Raw genomic sequence first — 21415 nt, 5'->3', positions numbered from 1 at the left:
TGATCTTCTCCAACTTGCAGCTTGGTAGTTTGCTCTCTGGATATGTTTATGGAAGGAATCTTAGTTTGGGGGGGGGAGGGGGATATAGTTGACTCTGCGTTGTTCGTGTGGAGCTTGAAGTGGCTGTACCGAGCTTTATTAATCTGAAGCGAATTAATTTTGTGAATACAAGGTACAAGAAAATGCCTCCATCTTTGACAGTGTTTCACTTGATGGTGTGAATTCTTCTCCAAGGGAAATGAATGCCTCATGTTATTGCTCTTCTTCTATGACCTTCCACACTTTGACTTTCCCTTTTACATCGAAGGAGCTTACACCGTCACATCCAGCAAATTAATGCAGTCCAAGGAGAGCATTCCTTCTGCCTGGACCCAGGTAATCAGCAAACTTTGTTACATCTACTATCTCTTTCATCTTTTGTCTCGTCTTAAAGTAGACGTTAACTGTTTTTGATACCTCCAGACACAAAACAGCACCGTTTGTGAATACATCCATTTCAGAGCTCATGATAATGATGTTTGTAGTTTGTTGAACTGAAAACTGTGGAGGATCATCCAGGTATTGAATGGTGGAGGATCATCCAGGTATCTAACTCCTCATGATCACACTCCAGCTCCTTGATCATTCCTTCCCCCAGGATGTTACCATAGCTGACAGAGAAAGAGTGGGATTCCTTCCTCTCCATGAGAAAGAACAATTGCAGCTTCACTGAGAATTGGTGCAGTTTCCTCACTCCCTGCTGTGTGCAGGAATTTGATCAGCTCTTCCTTGTTGGGTCCATGGTTGAACAATCTCTTCCACGATGAAACTTTGTGCTGGCTGCCATAGAATTTGACTGTCTGGATGCCTTCACTGGAAGCTCTATTTGCCCATTCAGCATTCTTAATGCTCCTTGATGGATACCAGTCGGTTACAATGTGGAATTGTTTCATCGATATAGTACCTGCTAACTTTGCCAGCTCAGTCTGACGAACTTGCAAAATTTCTTCTAACATTGATGGAATGCGATTGATCTTCAGCTGCTGAATCATGGCCTTATAATGAATGATCCAAATGATGTCTGCTGAGGTGCTGTGGGTCTGGCATGAGAAGAGATTCCACATGATGCATGACATTTGCTTTGGGATGTTTCACGAGAGTTCCACAGTGTGTTGAAAGTGCTGGTGGGAGTGGGCCATGGCTATCACATTGATAAAATTTTTTTTTAAATCAAATAACCTTCCATGAGACTCGTGGATACTTTTGCTGCATGCAGTTGCACTTCCTTTGTTCAATTTAGTGATGGTTGGGTGAAGCGCTGGTAGCATGCGCAGTGGTGGACAACAAGGCCGAGACTAAGTCTCCAGCTGTAACTCAATGTTTGGTTTGTCTCTAAATCAAATTCAGACCAAGCTTCAGTTGCTACAGCAGCAAAATCCCCATGGCAACTCTTCCATCTTTCATTCAACACAGTCTAAATTTGATTCAAGTGATCAGGGAATAGGATGACATCTTTGATTTTGTCAAGCCACAAACCTGTATGCCACACTCCATGGTGGAGGCTGCACACATGCCATGCAATGTCTGTCGATGTAATCCGTGCATACAGTGAGTGGTATCGTTACACCTGATTGGCTAATGGGTGTTCATTATGTAATTTACAACCAAATGAATACATAGTGACGTGGTGATGATACATCTCACATCAATTTCCATTTTTTTGTTAATTTCTCAAAAATGTGCACCTTGTGGCGAAAAAGAACAATCAGATTTGATTCTTAACTATAACAAACATTTATGTTTTTGTCAAATTCTTAAAATAGTAATGGCACTGAGGTAGTGAATGGAATTGAAAGAAAATTAAGGTTATCCCACAGCCATTATAAAAGAACCAATAATTGTTATATCGTGTCCCCTCTTGTTGCTTTATGTAGGAGCAAAAACGTGCATTTCAACGAAAGTACGTTGGAGGTTTAACAAAATACTTCCACCATATACATGATGGATCCTGCACAGTAATGATGAAGAATGCATCAAGAGGACAGCCAAAAAAGGATTTCCATACCTGGCGTTTTTAGTGCAGTGAGGACTGACTTTCCATCCGGTTCTTCAGAGTAAACAAATTGGAATCTACAGCTATCATTGGTTATGAAGCTGCACATTACAGCATTTCTATTCTCAGTCTCTGTGGAAGAATATCACACTCGGTTCAAATGATGAATCATTTCTGCACATCAATTCCTTCATCTCATCATTCAAGTTTGGAAATTATGCCATAATGCAGTCTTACTGACCAGGTCACTCCCAGGTCATTGTTAAGTAGCAGCAAAGATCAGGAACTATGCTTTCTCAACATCAATACCAAATCAAGACTGGCAAATCGAGATGCACGGCACCAAATGAATCAACTTTGATGGTTACGCATGTGCAATGTTATGACTTTGCTTTGAAATTTCCTCACATACCGAGTGTTTCCACAAGCACAACGTCTTCGTGGCAAAGATGCGAGCAGGCTTCGGATGAAAGTTGACCCTGTCCAAACAACCGGCACTCCACACAATGTCTGAAAATAGAAAAACCAGAAACATGAGACACAGCACAATGACCAACTGTTTGTTTATTATAGTGTAAACATTCTTTGACATCAATTTCACCAATCCACACACCAGTGCTCAGCAGACAGCAATACGCCTGGTGTTGGCTTAGCGGTTAGGGTGGCTGGTTTGGGATCTTCGGGTCCTGAGTGCGAGCCCTGTTGGCCACTGAATTAATACCAGGTGGGATTGACTCAGCCTATCATCCTTCTGAGGTCTGCTAAATGAGTAACATTGCACTGGTTTTAGGGCACTGCCTCAGCAGCATAGCCGTGCCCCAACAAAATGATAGCTACCCGGGAAGAAGAAGAAGAAGAAGAAGAAGAAGAAGAAGAAGAAGAAGAAGAAGAAGAAGAAGAAGAAGAAGAAGAAGAAGAAGAAGAAGAAGAAGAAGAAGAAGAAGAAGAAGAAGAAGAAGAAGAAGAAGAAGAAGAAGAAGAAGAAGAAGAAGAAGAAGAAGAAGAAGAAGAAGAAGAAGAAGAAGAAGAAGAAGAAGAAGAAGAAGAAGAAGAAGAAGAAGAAGAAGAAGAAGAAGAAGAAGAAGAAGAAGAAGAAGAAGAAGAAGAAGAAGAAGAAGAAGAAGAAGAAGAAGAAGAAGAAGAAGAAGAAGAAGAAGAAGAAGAAGAAGAAGAAGAAGCAGAGAGCAATGATCACTCAATTATCAATGTGCACCTGAAGCTTCAAACATGGACCTTGCCAACTCAAGGCCAAGACGAAGAAACTTGTGAACAGTGGCTGTTTGCAGCCTTGGAACAGTTGCCAACTAAGATAGCTTCCTACCAGTAAGCCAACACAAGCACCAACTAAAATAACATAATCTATGCCAATAAAAGCTTTCCTCAGGTATCTAATACCAGAACTGAGCAGCAATTAGGAAGAAAAAAAACAACTTTAAATTTACATCACATTAAACTCACACCATCACAGACCAATATGACCTTGATCTTGACCTTAAGCATTTAGGGATTGAGTGTCAATTCAGAAAATGTGTCCCCATCCACAGTCTATCCATAAAACTGAACATCATGAAAATCGAAGGAAATTATCAAAATGATTAAAGTTTTGATCAAAAATAAGTTTTTCGTTAACTAGGTAACAATCCGAAAAAAGCAGGTCAAAGAAACTAATCAAATATCAGGTGCACAACTTTGGTGCGGGTACACTATAATGATGCAAGAACATCTGGAAAGGCCAAGTGGTCTTTGAGATTCCACAATGAGCGATGAGTGACGGCAAACTTGAGCGATGACAAAAAAAATGCAGACTCGTCATTTGACCTTCACCTTTAACCCGGAGGGGTATAATGTAAATTAAGCATAAATGCATGTTGCTCTAGGTTATCCATAGAGTGCAATTTCGTTCTGATCAGCCAAACCATAGTCGAGTTATGGTGAAAAATAAAAGAAAAGTTTTACAATTAGGTCGTGACCTTAAACATTAGGTCAAGGTCAAAATAAATTATGTCAATCCCACATACTTCATATTCACATTATTGATACAAATTTTCATTCCGAGATAGAGCTTGGACATTGGCGGAAAAAAAGAAAGAAAGAAAAAAAAACGAATTGGTGGTTTAGTACTCCTTGGGGTCTAAGAAACTCTGAGGTACCATTAAAAATTGGGCGCACTAATTGTAGAAACAAACCCTTGAACAGCTACAAGTTTCCCTCTATCCTATTGGGGTAGGCTTAATGAGGATGTCAAGTGGTAAAATGGTCTTCGCAATGTACACACTGCATCTATGAGGGTCGTTTAAAATGTTCTAAGAACTGCCTTGGAATAGTTCCAGTTTTTAGATTTCATTATCGTGTCCCTTAACTTCCATGTACCTGCTCTATTTGTGTACTGCATGCCAGTGAAATGGAAGTCTTCAGACTGCTCATTGAGCCATGTCTCAGTGGTTTATGCCAGTTCATCATGGGCCAATCAGAGGCCATGCAGAGCTACCAAGCTACCACCAGGAAGCCAAATCTATTACCAAGCTGACCTATTTTACTTATTCGGTCATAATCGAAAGGTAACTTGCACACTGGTACTTCATATGCTGAGAACATCTACGTCTGTAACAGTATCTTGGCAGCTTTATTTTACAGCTTTGCTTGCTGCCAAACAAACAAAATGCTGACAACCACTCCAACGCCCATTGTTGTCCACGGCTTGTGAGATAAAAGTAGGATCTCATTTATCCCAAATCAACATCTTTGTAAGATTAAGCGCTGCTTCATAATGTGCTATTATGGGGGCAGTGTACTTTAGCTAACGTGGATGATTTTCTTTACCATCTTCAATTAAGCATCCACCCCACACCCAAACTTTGGATAGGGTGGCTGGCTTGGGATGTTAGGGTGACAAATAAAATACATCTCAGCATTGCATGGTCAGCTCTGGACTGTTCTGTTTGAGCCATCGGCTTTGTATGGTTGCCATCGTGCCTGTTATTAAAAGTTCCTGAAAAAGCGAATATAGATCGTGCTCAGAAAGCATGTCCTTTTTCACAAGACTGCATGGGGTAAGGTTGGCTATGAAGTCTCTTTTCATTTGATTGTGTTCAATTTCGTGTCTTGTGTCCATTGCTATCGTGAGTTGCTGGAAGTTTCAAGTGAAGCCCAATGAGCAGTAAAGTAGAAAAAGCCTGAAGTACAAATAAATAAGTTCGCAATAATTGTTACTAGCATAACCCGCGCTCTGCGCGACATGTTGGGGTGGGTGTGTTTGAGAAAGGAACTGATGCAGAGTATCAGTAGTAATTTTACTTTAATGCAGTAAGTGGAATACGATTTCACCGTTTCAGAACCATTTTATTTACTTTTTTTGTACCATGCACCTCATATGGTCTTTGAGATAATGTAAGCCGAATATCACGTTACTCGAGCGCAGAACAAAGTCGAACATAGCACGACATGAAACCACAAACTCGGAAATAATATATAAGATTTCCCCAATTTAAATGATATACGGATCGTGTTTACTTGATTGTGAGAGTTGACTGCATTAAGGCTGCAAACTTGCTCATTTACTTCTCTGTACAAATTGGTGTCTTTGATCTAGTAATATTTCCTTCCATATACCTCTACCTTGACCCTTTCATTAAAAATTATTTTGAGGATTTTATGGCTGCTGTGCTACTTTATCTGGGAAAATTATTTTAGAGGGATTTGGTGTGGGCTGGGGGAGGAGGAAGGAGGTCAATTATATTTTGTGTACCAGACAGTACAAGAAAATAGAATAGAAACAAAAAAGAAAATTGAAGCAGACAGGAAAGGAATAGGAACAGACAGGTGACCTAAAATACAATTAAGTGAGCAAGTGATGAGAACAGCAGCTGTACCGAGCAAACGACACTTCAAGCTGCTGATATTTTTCCAAGACAAAAGAGCAAATAAAACATCGGCATTCCTCCGGATATTTTGCAACAGAGCCGAGAGCAATATAATAGACTGTGAAAAGAATGTCTGAAAATGTAAAATTAAGGCGAAAACAATCGAGAGAGAAAGTCTGTCATGATGCACTCTCCCACGAGGTGGCACTACATGGTACAAATTTAGAGAGGATTTACGTCGACTCCTCCCCCTGCCCCACCCTCTGGATAACCATATAGCTACAAACGAAGTAGCCACAACCTTTGTCTTATCAGTTATGATGGACCCTTATTCCCCCTGGAAAGTTTGGTCGAGATTGGACAACTAATGACGAAATGCATCAAAGACAGACACCAAATTGCGTATTTTAGTATTATGATGATGATGTAACTAGACAAGCCCTTAAGTTTTGTCAACTTGCGCCCTCAAGTGCTATGGGGGTGATACGCAATGTGGATTGATGCCCAAGCTCCATCTCCCACCAATCGATGCCCAAGCACACACTCTTGGTGCGATTTGACAGGGGGATTTCCTTGGCTCTGCTTTTTTATCCCTGGCGGGTCTAAATTTGTCCCCTCCCCACTCCCCCCAACCCCCGTTGAAAGATTTAGTATCAATGGTGTTTGAGTTAGTGAAATTTTAACATCTGACATAAAAAGATGGTAAATGTACATTGCATACTTTTTGAACAAACTGATTAAAAACCACACAAACAGTACAAGATCAGGAGGACATCATGGTAACATGATTTTTATGCCTCTGCTGACGAAGCTGCTGCGGGCATTATGTTTTCGGGATGTCTGTCCACCCGTAAGTACGTCCGTCCATGCTAATTTTCTCTGCAACAGTTTATCCGATTGATACAAAATTTTCACCGTAGGTGCGACTAGTCATAGGTAACGTGGTGTGGCAACCATGAAGGAAAAAAGGAAAAACTTTGGACCTCTGCATCTCCGAAACCGCTCCATGGAAAAAAAAAATTGAAACTTGGCACATGTGAAGTCCTAACCAAAACAAGTGCGATATTTTTGATGATGTCATAGGTGCCTTCAGTATGATGTAACGATTGCATACATCGAACGCTTTATCCGATCAGCATCAAACATTATTTTTTTCATGCTGAGGGCTAAATTGTAGGGGGGGGGCAGGGGGAGGGGGATGAAATGATGACATCATCAGTCACATGGTTCAGCAGGTATTTTTTTTAAAACATAAAAACCTTCAAAAATCTTCTTCTCCAAAATGGCTGAACAGATCGAGGCAAAACTTTACAGGTATGATCGTCTATCCATGAGGAACAAAAAGTTCTCCATCTATAATGACACGGGTGACATGATTTGAAATGTCACAATTATGATCGAGTAATCATGGGGAATATCTGTTTTAAATTTCAATCTGATCGGACGCACGGTCTGGCAGCCAGAATTATTTAATGTTTTGAATGTGGGTTCAGGGATTTGAATCAAACTTGTTTAACAATGTCATAGGTGGCTTTGTTATGACGTCATACTTGCATACGTCAAATGCTTTATCCAAATAGTATGAAAATTTTTGAGGGTCATCTCGGGCAAAATTGTATGTGGTGAGAGGAGTCGGGGGGGGGGGGTGGATAGATCGAGGGGAAACTTCACACGTTTCCCAAGCCTTGGGGCTACCAGGGTGTTCACGTATAAGTAATAGGTCACATGGTCTAGTAGCCATATTGGATCGAACGAAAATCTTAAACCACTTAAGCCATAGTGGAGTGAACGAAAATCTTTCACTTGAACCACTTTGTCAATCGACGTCAAACGTCACAATTACGATCTAGTAGTCATGGGGAATATATATTTAAAATTTTTCATTATCATCCAACCAAACTACACGTGACATAGCACAGCAAATTAACCAATGAAAATCGACTACGTCAACATCATTATGTTGCTGCATTTCAAACCGACATTAAAAAAAAATCTTACTCTACAAGTGTGTATGGTGCATCCAATAAAAAAATGAAGAGACAGCAGACATCAATTGCAGCTTTGTTAAACAACTCGAGAAGAACCATGTGAAGATTCACCCGGCGAGTTACCTGCGAATCAAAAAAAAGAAGCATGTTGTGAGGATTGCAGCAATGGCAGCCTGGAAGGGGTCAGCCTACATGAAACCGACAATAGGGCTAAGGATGAGCAGGCCGTATTAACCGGGGGCTGTGTCGGGCAGGTCGATTTGAAAAGTGGAAGACAAATCCTGTTTGGTTACAGGCTAATGCCAGTGGATCAGTAATCTATTCCATGTGTTCTGAAATTCATGATCTGGGACCCCATACAAAAGAAAGACTTACAATATACCTATAGCCTTTGTCAATAGTATTACAGCAACGTCAGTGAAAAAAAAAATGAACGATAAAATTAGTGAACATGGCAAATGCAAGTCTCTTATAAATTATGAAGACAAAATGTGAACAAGACAAAAGAAGACCACTGAGAGAGCTACTGAAAAATTCCTGAGGTGTGGAGAAATCCGAATTATAAAAAACTGCAGGTAACTGTGATCATCATGAGAACAGCTTATATGACATGTGAAGAAAATCTGTCATTTAAGATGGATGTCAGCATTTTGCAGCTACCGTATAGCTCAGTGGATTAGACAAAGTAAAATTAATTATTAGTTTCTCGTCCAGGATTTTCAAAAAAAGTAGGAGGGGCACCTTACTATTTGATGTTTTCCAGATTTTAAATTTTTTTTCCAAGATGGCCACCACATAATATAATAAAATGACCGTTTTTACAGCCATTTTCCCTGCTGTGCAGGGGTTGGGCTTTTTCTTGAGGCAATGTTTTATGGCCGGATGCCCTTCCTGACGCCAACCCTGGTCGCCTCTTACGACACACAGGGATATGGTACACCTATTCTAACTGGGGCATACACCGGGACCAGTAAACTGGTACTCATTTCGCCGACCTCGGAAGGATGACAGGCTGAGTCAATCCCCTGATGTTAATTCAGCAGACAACGAGGCTTGAACTCAAGACCCTGGGATCCCAAGCCACCACCCTAACCACTAAGCCAACACCAGGCTTATGGCCACCACATAATGAAGTCTACAAACCAAAGACAAGCACTACCACCAACACACATCCCATATACCATTAAAATGATGTTGATCATAATATACCCGACATATCAACATCTACTGCAGCAGTGGCACTGTCGACTGTACTGTGTGCCAGTACGTACTGAACCGGAACTAGATATATGTGAACTTGCACTACTAACCTGAGCTATTTGGTAGTTGTCATTGATGGACGAATCCTGGTCAAACTCGCCATTTGAAAATTTGTTTAAAATATCCTCTAGAGCAGGGGTTCCCAAACCCAGGGTCATGACCCAAACTTGAACCCCCCCCTCAAAATCTCAGTATTTGAGGGGGGGGTTCATGTCAAAAGCATTTTCTCTGTCAATTTTTATCATAGGTACACGAGGTACCAGTATCATTTGGGTTGCGAGGCAAATGTGATTTCAAATTTTGGGTTATGGACAAAAAAGTTTGGGAACCACTGCTCTAGAGTCTGGGTTCCGTTGAACACCGTACGAGCGTACCATGGGTTCAAACACTTTTTGCCAGCCTTCCAGATGTAGACACAAATAAAGATCATTTTAAGACCCAGGTCAACTATACTTTGTCAGTAGCACAATTAAAGCTACCAAGAAAGTTCATTCTTGAGATCAATAACGTGTGCACTATCACTAGAGCTAGCTAGATAACTTCACCGTACAAGCTATGTACAGTACATCTGTAGTACGTACATATATATGTCTCAAAAAAAAAATTGCCTTCACTGAGCGCGTGGTGTGGCATGAGCAAGCGTACTTACAGACGAGATCAATTTCATTTGCATGAGTGCTAGGCCTATAGGGATGGCAAAATAATTATTGGTCCGGGTTCCAAACTCCTGCGACAAAAAAAAAACGCACAACATTTTTAGGAAATTTGATAATGGAGAGGGGAAAAACAACCCATTAACGTACGGCCTCCAAAAGGAAGCGTGTGGGGATGAATGAATCCGTTTTTTTTCTTTGTTTTTCTTAGATCTGGAGAGAAAATAGTAAATACTGTATCAAAAAAAAGGAGGCGGCCGTCAAGAAGCAAGTGGGCATGGACGAGAAACTAATAATATATTTTACTTGGCCTTAGACATCAGTAAAATGGTGCATTTTGACCATACAGTCGTAACAAGCTGATGTTTGCAGCAGAGGAAATGGCTTTGCAGCTTGTTAAGTACATCATTGATTCGAGCAACAAGTTCAGTATCCTGATTGATGAAAGCACATCTGCCTCCAACATATTGTCGCGGGAGTGGTGGTTGAGGTTAATCCACCCGACCCATTTGTGGTGATGGGCGGTTAATACCACCAGCCCGGATAGCCGAATGGTTTTCCTTAGGGGGCGGACACGTTGATCCTCAGAGATTATAACACGTGTGGGAGGGGTGGGGAGTGGCATTGGCGGAGCGACAGGGGCATGGGGAAGCACAGCACGGGGGGTTTATACTCGAACCCCACGACAAATATACGGACACAACAACTTAAAATGAACACGGGATTTCATGAAAATAGACAAATATTTACAAGGGATAATAATTCAGATATAATAATAATCGTGAGATAAATTAAACCTAAAGTTGAGGCGCGTCTACACACATACTTAAATACAGACAAGTGGAAACAAAATAAAACAAATTCCTTCCTTTATTCCAGCACTTGGCTTGGTCCAGAGATGGTTTTTGTGGAACTTGGAATCGAGGTGCTTCATCCTGCACGTGTAGACGCGCCCAAAAAAATGGTGCCAAGCCGCTCTCTCGCAGCAGGAAAACATACGTCAGGTGATTCGTGAGTGGTATTTAACACCAAGGCTCAGAGACCCCGTGCAGTGTCTTCATGCGTCAATCATCCTCACCAACCTGCAGCTTTTCAGAATGGCACCATCCCCCTCGGTGACATACACGAGGCCTCGGGGTTCGTCTCTCACGACCCAACCAAGAGCCATTGGCCAGTGTCTTGCTCAGTACCTGAGCCAATTCGCCTCAGCACCAATACAAGAATCATGCAGTCTTCTTCATGCGTCGAAGGAAAGCCAGCCATAAAGCCCTGTTCTTACAGGCCATCTCCTAGCTATGTTCTCTCTTGACCATGCGCGTCGCTTACCAAGAACTGAACCAACCAACCACCTCGCTTCTCTATCTCTCCTGACGTCAAACCGAACAACCATTCCACCTCTGGGGCATGGCTTGCTCGAACGAAACCAGGGAAGGTGGGGCCTCTGCCTGCTTGGCATGCCTGGCTCGCTTGAAGATGCAAAAATGTAGGAATAGGTCAGAGGAGGCAATCACATACTGGGGCAACTTATCCTTAATCCCTATCTAATGAACACCGCACCACCCCCAGTGTGGTGACATGTAACACTTAAGCTCACAGTTTCCCTACTTATTGACATCAATATGTCTCCTACACGTCTACGGACCAAACAACTCTATTGAATCCTGACTTTCCTTTGGAATTCCTCCATCTACCCCCACAACTGTCACATTATGTTGTCTCATACTTAATTTTGAATTGTATTTGAGGATATACCATGCAACAATTATTTTTAAACATTGTGGAGCTAAAGTTGGGAACAGGTGCTGGCATTGCAGATGAGCTGCTTTCCACCCTGAATCGGTATGGCATCTCTGAAAACATACTGAGGGAGCATTTATTAGGTTTTGCAACTGATGGAGCAGCATCAATGCTTGGGAAGTATAAAGGGGCAACCATCAGTTCTGTGAGGAAAGATTAACAGTGATCTCATCGTGATTCATTGCATGAACCATAAACTGGAGCTCACTATTCATGACATTGTTGGGACAGTGAATGAAGCAAGCTATTTTCACCTGTTGATAGATTTGCGGCCTTTGTTCTTTTTGCAAAGCCCAAAGAACCAGAGGCAACTTGAAGCTGTGGCTGCTGATCTCTGTATCCAAGTGAATAAGGTTGGTCGAGCTTTTTACATTTGCTGGCTGTCGTCTTCCTGCACATCAGTGACTGCTTTATGGGAAAGTTATCCTGCCCTTGATAAGTTCTTTAGAAACAGCTCAACTTAATTCACAGGACAAAGCAAAATGTGCTGGACTATTGGGAAAGATGACAAACTGGCTGTTTGCCACAGAACGAGGCACAATCAAAGACGCACTCAGGACATGAAAAGGCCTGTCCATGTTTCTTCAGAACAGGAACTCCACTGCCATCACTGCCAAGCCTGAGAATAATGTTGCATTAAAAGCCCTAGGTGCAATGAAGGACAGGAATGGAATGAATACCAGCACCATGAAAGAGGAGTTCTCCAGAACCAGTGCATTTTTATGGGTTCCAATTGAAAAGCCATTTGAAGCCCAACTAACGAAATACTGTTGGACCCTGCCATTTTCGGTTCTGCTTTTCACTGACAATGCGTATTTATGGTTTATAAAATGTGACCTGCTTCTATATTTGTGGCCCTGTGCTTCGCGTATTCGCATCTTTTTTTCCGCATATTCGCGGGTTTTTTGTGGGCATATTCTCGGTTTTTCTGACCTGCTTCTACATTCGTGGCCCTGTGCTTCGCATATTCACGGTTTTTCGCAGTCGTATTCATGGGATTTTTGACTATCCCTTATGAATAACGAACCACTGGAAACCTTATTTCCCTTTTTCCCATTGAAACAATATTCCGATATTCGCGGATTTGACATTCGTGGCATTTTTCAGGAACGTATCCCCTGAGAATGTCGGGGTGTGACAACACACAAGCTTCCACTTTCATTTCTTCCAAGCTGTAGTTAACAACAGAATATTTTTTTTATGATAAAGGGGTCCTGGAAGCAGCAGCCACATGAAACCCTTCATTCTGGCCAGCAGAAGAGGGTGCAAAAATTTTGTTTGAGGGACGATAAAATTTTGAATCTGTGCAAACCTATGAAAATAAACGTTTCAAAAGTCCTAATCATATAGGTATTTAGAGAGTACAAAAATACTCAGGGCATTCCCTGAAGCAAATCATCACCACAATTGTGGTAATTCCTGTGTCCACTGTTGAATGTGAATGTGCCTTCAGTGTGATGAACCATATTATGGCTAATTGGAGAAGTCGAATGCCTGCCAGAACACTCAAGAGCATGCTGTTTATTTCAATTAACTGTTTATGTTGTTTATCCTTGACACTTTCCAAGATGAGAAATATGCAGAATTGTGGATTAAAGAGGGATACCACATGGCTCAGGACATTCCTACAGGAAAGAAGAGGAAGGAGGAAACCATCTCACCATACCAAACTATTCTGTTAGAATGATCCAGCCTTTCGGTAAAATCGGTAAGTTTATCAATTTTAAACCTTTTTATCTGTTTTTTGTCAATAAAAATGTGTTTCAAACTTTGATTTAAGGGGTAATTGGTTTTGAATCTGCACATGTGGAGCCTAAGCCTAAATCTGCACATGTGGAGCGCAAGCACGCATGCACGCACGCACGCACGCACGCACGCACACACATTATACATGTCCTCTTATACATATTATACACACATATTAATATGTGATCGAACACATATTCCACATGACATATTATACGCATTAATATACACACATATTATATACACCCACACACCTTTTCATGGCACAGACACCTGGGCAGGTTAAACACTTCTCACACGTTGTGCCAAATACTCCGGGCTGCGTGCACACACAGCGGCCACATTTACAAATACCGTGTCCACTACACAGCTGGCCATCCGCTGATTGGCAGCCTTCAGTGGATGAGCTACAGTCGCAACTCGGTCCAACCCAGCCAGGCATACACAAGCATTCTCCGCAAATGCACTCTCCATGGCCTGCTTACCAAAGCACAGGGGGGGGGGGGGATGAGGTGAAAGAGACTTGACAAAATAACAATCAAAATGTTTTAATGTGACAGACAGTCCAATCTTTCATTCACACATACAGCACATTGGGAACAATGCTATATTACTTTTCAAGGATAAAAATGTAATTTATGTGTGTAGATTCATTGTAGAATTATAAATTCATTTGGATCCTTCTGCAAAGGTAGCAATTTCCCTTGCATGGCAAATTAAATTGGCATAGACAACTGCTTTTGGAACTCTTAGCAATGAGATTTTCATCTAAATTGCTTCCTCTCTTATACTGTGCAAGGTCTGCGATCATTTCCTGAAAGATACTGCGTATGACGAGTGCAGAGCCAGCAGGGGGCACCATATCACAGAACATGCCATGTGACAGAAAATAAAAATTTAACTAACTATCCTATCTTGTTGTAATTAGTTGTGGATATTAAGGATGCACAAATATTCATGGAAACAGAAGGCCTCACCTGAGCAAATAACACCATTGTGCCGGAGGCAGGAAAAGTCATCACACTCACAATAAACACCAGAAATTCGACCAAACACACTGTGGAAGCAGTCGCACTGGCCACACACACAATCACCACGTCCACTGCACATTGTTTGCTGTCCTTCCAGTCGGCAAACTGTGCCCTAATTGCAAAGAGGGTGAGACACAACAGTAAGATGTGAACATTGTGGAGTGTTGTTATTTATTCCAATGGACAATAACAGTGTCTTCTCAAAAGCAATAGCTAAAACATTGTGCAAAGTGCAAAGCAACTATCAGGGATGCCTATTCGTGGTGGTTGTACCCCCAAATGCAAGTCGAAGGTCAAATCTCCCCCACTCTGCCCTGCTGGCCAGATTCATCAGGTTAGCATGGCCACAGTCAGAGTGTCCATCAATCCCCATGGACCAGCACACTCCCTCTTCTCTTTCTCTCCTCCTCTCTCTCTTTTTAGAGAGAACTGTCAAGGGCTATCTAACAACAACACCACCATCGCCAACAACAACATTTGTACACAGCCATACCTGCTTTCTGTTCACTTTTTAGTGTTTACCGTTTGGTATTATGAGCCATCTTTTTATGACTGTATTTACATAAAATTGTGGAGATTTTCTTTTGTTTAACCTTGCCCCGACAAGCCCAAAAGAAGCCTTACCTCTTTCCCCTATTCTTGTCTCATTCCAACCTCCTTTAACTGTTTTCTTTTTATCATCTGTGCCCCCCCCCAACCACATTATCTTTATTTCAACTATCCATCCCTCCCCACACCCTCAGTAAAAACATTAAGATGGATTCTTATAACCTAAGCACTTGCAGTGATTCTGTGACCTCAGGTTTAAGTCTCTTAAAATAGGTTGAGATGTCTATAACTCTTTAAATTTGCGTTGCATCGCTCAACCCTTCTATAAATCCAACTTCAAAGAGAACCCAAATGCAAAAAAAAAAAATCCTGAAAACTATTGAAAATCATTAATCACTGTCTAATTTGAAGGGGGAACAAAACTGAAATTTCTTTGTCAATCACAAAGTTCATGAAAATGCTCTAAGGTGTCGATTTTTGATTTTTGCCAGTAACGTCACACCCAAAACCCACCTTGATTCAAATGGCGGCTTACAGAGAGAAAGTTCGAGATCAGATTCCGATATCGATTCCACCGTCATTACCAACTCTAAAGGTTCTCAGTATGTAGAAACTGATCAGTGAGATTTTGAAGTGACTATTGGAGACAAAATTAGTGATGGAAATGATTTTGGGGGAATTATGGAGTCATATCGTTTTGAGCTTTATGTGAGTGATTCAGACAAAGAGGTGTCAGTGAAGGTGAAAACACCGGCCGCGTGTTCACTACACATTGGTGGGTTTTCTTTTTCCAGTCAAAGGACGTTTTATAAGGGATTTTGTATTCATTGATGAATCAGTTATATTACTCCAGCAGAAATGCCTATCATCGCTAGACCGCTGACACTGCCTAGGCACACTTGGACACTGCCGACAAAATGGGCGACAAATGCTTTGTCCCACGGTCGCAGACTGGCCCATTGTCCTGTATGTTATGGGATCATCTCGTTTCATACTTTCTCAGGACGCTATTTGTGTCTGTGGTCGTGCTGTGACGTGTCCCACCATCGTGTCCATGCTGTGGGGAGTGTTGCTGGGGGAGGGGGTGTGGAGGAAGGGATCCTGAAAGTTTTAAATTCCTGGTTCAAATCCTCTCGGAGTATATGATAGATACATACATACATTCAAACTGTGCATACTTTTTCTCCACTAGAGATAGATAGTGGTTAATTTGACTTGCTGAAGTTTGTGTTGATAACTGATAATTATTTTCAGGTACTCTGGTCGTAACTTCCTGGCAATGGCGACAGGAAGAGAAATTACATGGACTGGTAGCTGGGTCGACATGGTCTTAGAGTTTTGAGGGATGGCTGTTTATTCCGCTTCATCTTGGAGATGGATGGCATCCTCTCTCAATCAATGCGGATAACTACAAGATCTCGTCACATCTCTATTGTTTCATAACAGTGCTCTCTAAAATGTTCTAAGCACAAAAGCGAACACAATTTTGTCGGCCCGATCCACACTCGGGTATTTTCGGACAAACCTCATCCAATTTCTGGCGAACTTAGGGTCTTTCGGCCATTGGTGTGGCATGAAACCATCTCGGTTTGTATTACTGCAACCACCAAAGACAAATCGACCTGGCATATTTGTGGAAAATCAAAATTATTCACCGTTTGAGTTTAATTGTCCCACGATGTAACCCGTAGAGAGTATGAATATAGCGGTTGACTTCTGAGTGTGACATCATGGCTCGGCATGAAGAAGAAGAAGAAGAAGAAGAAGAATATTTCGACTTTTAATCGCAAAAGTACTTTCTTTATAAATTGCAAATCAGAAAAAGCTACATCATATCTATTTTGTGGGGTATCAAGGGATAGATTAGCCTCAAGGTGGTCTGAACATTGGGGTTCCCCAATAAAGAGTAGAATTTTCTACCCGATACTCAGTGTGAATTACTGCTTGTTTTAATAGTCTTGGGCACGTTCCTGATTACATCTCCATCCTCTCCAGCGATAAAGCTTCATTTCATCACCACTATGGCAGATTGGTTCAATGGCAAAATCATCTTTGTCCTTAAGTGTAATGGCTTCTTGAATTTTTTTCATTTACATTTAGTGTCCTTGCAACATCCCCTCCGGTTGGTAAATGTGTGAAATAGAAAGAAGACAATTTGAAGGGGGAAAAGTCATTTCTTACGACTGCCGTACCGAATTGTACGAATAAAATAACAACTTAAAAATTTGAGAACAACAACAACAAAAAAACTTCTACTCCTTTATAAAAGTTGTTTTTAATATAGAATAGTTAATTGGTGAAACCGTAAATGGTAAGCAAAAGCTGAGAGTTGATGCCATTTTTTGCAGAAATGAGATTCACCACTGTGAAGACCGAGGTGACTAATTGGCAGCTCCATCTCACTGCTAGGTTAGGCTCGGCTATGCAACTTCACATTCAAGGATGTTCATTTGCAGTCACATACTTCCTCTCATTCTTTCCTTCATTACTTCAGCCTGTGGTAGTCCCACACGCAATAAGAAAATTATGGAGAAAATAAAAATTATGAGAGGACTCAATAATTAGAACATTCACCCAAGTTGCTGTTTTGAACACTTCCATGGCATTTTTGAAAGAACCAAAGAACACTTGGCACATTACATTTTCAGAATAGACAAGTTAACAAGTTCCACCCTGCCCACACGAGCTCTGCCAACTGCGGCCTATTCACATTGTCTCTTTGAGTCGGCATAAATAACAGTTTAGCAAATAAATAAATTTCCACAATATGTACCTTGTCCGGTGTTGACCAGCCGTCATCCTCACATTCACAGCTGTGGCCAAAATACCCCGGGTGACAGAAGCAATCTCCACACTCCAGCCTGCCCCTTCCATGGCAATGAGAGCTTTCCTCATCAGTTTTACCTTGGCAAGAACATTCACAATTCACGTGTACTTTGACGAGCAAGGTGTCCAGGAACCCAACAGGTTTGATGTTGAACTGACGATCCTGGTCAGAGCCACGACAACTCTTTGCTTCGACTGCAACGTTGAAAGTCGCCTGAAAGTCAAATATTACAAGCAAGTTGTAATACGAATCCTGTCGAGGCCTCATAACAATAATCGACCCTCGTAAAAACATACACACTGTGATTTGATAGAAACAAATATATTTCTCGAGTTCAAGCCAAACACTCAAAATTCCACCACATGCAATCATAATTATGAGCTAATTTAAGATGGTTTCTTGCTGTGAGACAAAATCTGAAGCAGCAACTTTCCTCCGCTGTTTGACTGATGCAACAGTTTGTTCCTACTTATGTTACCCCCACGTAGCTGTACCTCAATCATTTCATGTTTTCAATGAAATATCACAATACTTGTACTGTGTAAAATCACACAACATCCAAACAAGAAAGAGGTCATACATCGCATGATACTTGTGAAATCCAAATAAACAATAGTTCCAATGGAAGCAACAATACTGTCATTTCAAAAATTTGACCTATCAAGTGTTTTACATGATTGTTCATAACAAATTTGGTGGATAAATTTTCTAATTGTGGCCAAATAGGTGTTTTACATGTTTCGGTTGTGGAAACCGTTGACATGTCAAAAAGGCTAAGTTGATCGTTATGATTTTTGGTGAACCAGGTCTTTGGCCCAATATGCAAATCATGTTCAAATTTGAAGTTATTAGGATGAAAATTGATAATTTTATGTAACCTTGAGATTTCGACGTTTTTGACCTCAACCAATAGGGTCCAGTGACCCAATATGGAAACCCAGTTCAAATTTTAAGTAAATTGCATGAAAATCTATGATTTAATGTGACCTCGACCATTCACCCTCTGTGCGTTGGACCTCAAAAACAATATGCTTCTTGGTTTTGATTGATGAATTTGGTTTTGATTGGTTTCGATCTTGGTTTTGACTGCCTGTGTGCATCCACAATTGTCCTATAAGGGATAACATGAATCAAGTCCAATCTGCAAACTGTATTGTTACGATTCTGTAAAACCGGCACTCCTCCAAGTCAATGGCACTCAACATATCGCGATCCTAAGACAGTTATCTCATTAGTATTTGTTTAGTTAGCCCTTTCCATATGTCTCGTGGGTAAATGGGAAAGATGCATTGCGTAGGGCTTGTAGTTAGGCCTTCAATCCCTTATACTTTCATTTATTTCACCTCTTTACTTCCCTTATCTCATACACAAACCATGCAAGCATGCATGCAGAATCGTAACGATGCCAGGAGCATTGAGAAGACACAGCAGAAACTCATTTGCATGTGCGTGCCATTTTCCATTCAAACGGCACGCCAGAACCCAATGGACACCTAGCCTCAGACCCTAATTTTGCTCACCACAATGCTACAATGCTTACTATAACCACTCCAAACACCTTATAAAAATCCCCACAACAACCTACAACCACCTACCCCAACATCTTTGCCGCAACGCCACAACTATGACCACCTACCCCAACCTCTTCACGACAACGCCACAACTACAAGTATCCAACTCAATCTCTTCGCCACAAACACCACAAAGCTTCCCTCACCTCCCTTTTACCGCCGCAACTGCCATCAACCCACTTGGATACTCACTACGGTCTCTGAGGGTGCCGAAGAAACAAGGACAATAAGAGTCAGGGTGTTTCGGCATGTAACCCAAAGCGCAGGCACGCGCTGGGGTTCATTTGAGGAGTGCCATTTGCTCTGGGGTTTCCCCAAATAAGCACGCACAAATGGAGTCCAGTGCACGTTCAGGGCCAGAGAGCACTCCCGAAGATGCTCACCCATTGTTAATTATGGAGCGCCATCACGTGGCCAAGCTCAATGGCAACTGAAGCCATTTTAGATTCTGAAGCCTGGCGGGGAGTGGCTACGGTGTGGGGCTACTGCTATGTGCCAATGGGGGAGCTCATTAACGCCTACAGGATCATGCAATCCGATTTTTTGGCTCCTCCCTCGCTCAAGCTCCATAATAAGGGAGCAATTCAACTCGCTCTCACTCTCTCTCTTCTCTCCCCCCCCCCTCTCTCCTTCCTCCAGACTCCGTGATGCAGTCGCCAGGATTTCTCCTCCATCCAGCGTTCAAGCTGAATCTCTTCACAAGCCAGCGCAACCTAGTGGAGAGGCCGGCACAGCCAAGCTAGGCGAGCGGGGAGGAGCGAGCTATTTCCAGGATGGGCCAGGATCACCACCGGGTCAGCAGTGCTCAGTTTCGGCTACATTCAGCAACCAACATTTACAGACCTCTCACACATCTCTGTTAAGTCTTTCTCTCATAAATATTTTTCTCCCATCTACGTCTCGTCCACCGAGGACACACAAGCTAAAGGCCCGGTCACACCTTGACGTTTTAGCCAGTGATGGCAACGTATTAAAATGTATGTAAAACGCTGGCTTACGTTGAACTTTTGATGTTTTTTTTTAAAGATTCGGACATATTCATAGCGACTTGGTCTTATGTATAACGCATTGGTAACGGACACAGAACGTTTCGTTGTGTTATAGATAACTTATACCAACGAATGCTGAACCTGTTGTCGGCCTACACAACCGATGCCCAACGATAGTCTAACTTAGGCATAGCACGTTGCACGCATCGCCGACGATGTCGTGACGTAGCCTATTAAAAGGCTGATGCACAACAATTCGAATCATAACTGCCGTAGAAATGGAAGTGTCAACATCGCGGTCACACCTTGGCGATCTTGCCAGCGTATGCCGACCTAAGAAAAATGTGTCTAAAACGTTGGGGCACGTCAAATACGGTACGAGTAAGTTTGGTATACGTGAGTAGAACGCTAAAGTACGCTATCATACGTCGTAGTAAGTAGAGTACGTCAAGAAATTTTAAACATGTTCAAAATTTTTGGACGTACTCGGCGTATGACACACGTTCCACATGCGATGGGGATAAGTTTTACACACGATATGTGGACGCTTACACACGTCCAGAAACGCTACTTATAAGCTACTCATAAGTCGAAACACGTCGCGGTAATGTCTTTTTTACGCGAAACTTATTTCTAACTTATGTTTGACGTGCTTTGAACCAATTCTTTACGTAGTCCCAACACACATCGACGTATGTAGACGTATTCCAATGACGTCTTCCGGTCGACAAAAAAAAAAAAATGAACATGTTGCGAGCTTACAACTGCCATATAAAGACGTGTTCCCAGCGGTTTTGGGAATTGGTATATAAAAATGCTGCTCATAAAAGGGGAACCCAACAGTGTTTTCGAGTCCTTTTTGAGTCGATGTCCATGTCAGCAGTAACAGTATCAGTATCAGTATTAGTCGTAGTTTGTTCATGTTGGCAGTAGTAGGTGAGTGTGAGGGGGAGGGTGTGGGTTATGATGGATCGTCCTTGCGTCCGCGTGTCCACGGGTAGGAGACATCTTTTCACCATTGTTCGAAGTTCGTCGCGGCTAATTTTTTATGGGGCTTTTTCAACAATGAGCTATAGCTTGTTTTTACGATTTAGGTCTATTCATAACGGGTT

At 41.8% G+C, this 21415-nt stretch overlaps 1 protein-coding gene and 1 long non-coding RNA gene across 4 annotated transcripts in view; one reads left to right on the top strand and one right to left on the bottom strand.

The window, feature by feature from the left end:
- LOC147014276 (integrin beta-5-like) overlaps positions 1-21415 on the bottom strand; it is a 110902-nt gene that overhangs the window by 13546 nt on the left and 75941 nt on the right. For all 3 annotated transcript variants that reach the window (XM_085852112.1, XM_085852114.1, XM_085852113.1), the window contains exons 10-14: positions 17690-17956; positions 14314-14479; positions 13591-13813; positions 2445-2542; positions 2045-2164 (exon numbers count right to left, since the gene is read on the bottom strand). In XM_085852112.1, the coding sequence (XP_085708238.1) occupies positions 2045-2164; positions 2445-2542; positions 13591-13813; positions 14314-14479; positions 17690-17956 (874 nt within the window). The remainder of the gene's footprint in view (positions 1-2044; positions 2165-2444; positions 2543-13590; positions 13814-14313; positions 14480-17689; positions 17957-21415) is intronic.
- LOC147014277 (uncharacterized) lies at positions 136-20638 on the top strand. Its single transcript, XR_015050701.1, has 3 exons — positions 136-375; positions 13159-13298; positions 19954-20638. It is a non-coding gene; the product is annotated as an uncharacterized LOC147014277 (long non-coding RNA).

The sequence above is a fragment of the Eptatretus burgeri genome, chromosome 13 (assembly GCF_056783735.1).
Source record: "Eptatretus burgeri isolate ZD-2024b chromosome 13, Ebu_testis_v1, whole genome shotgun sequence".
Lineage (NCBI taxonomy): Eukaryota > Metazoa > Chordata > Myxini > Myxiniformes > Myxinidae > Eptatretus > Eptatretus burgeri.
Note: the sequence above shows the minus strand (reverse complement) of the source record. Positions and strands in the feature narration are given on the sequence as shown.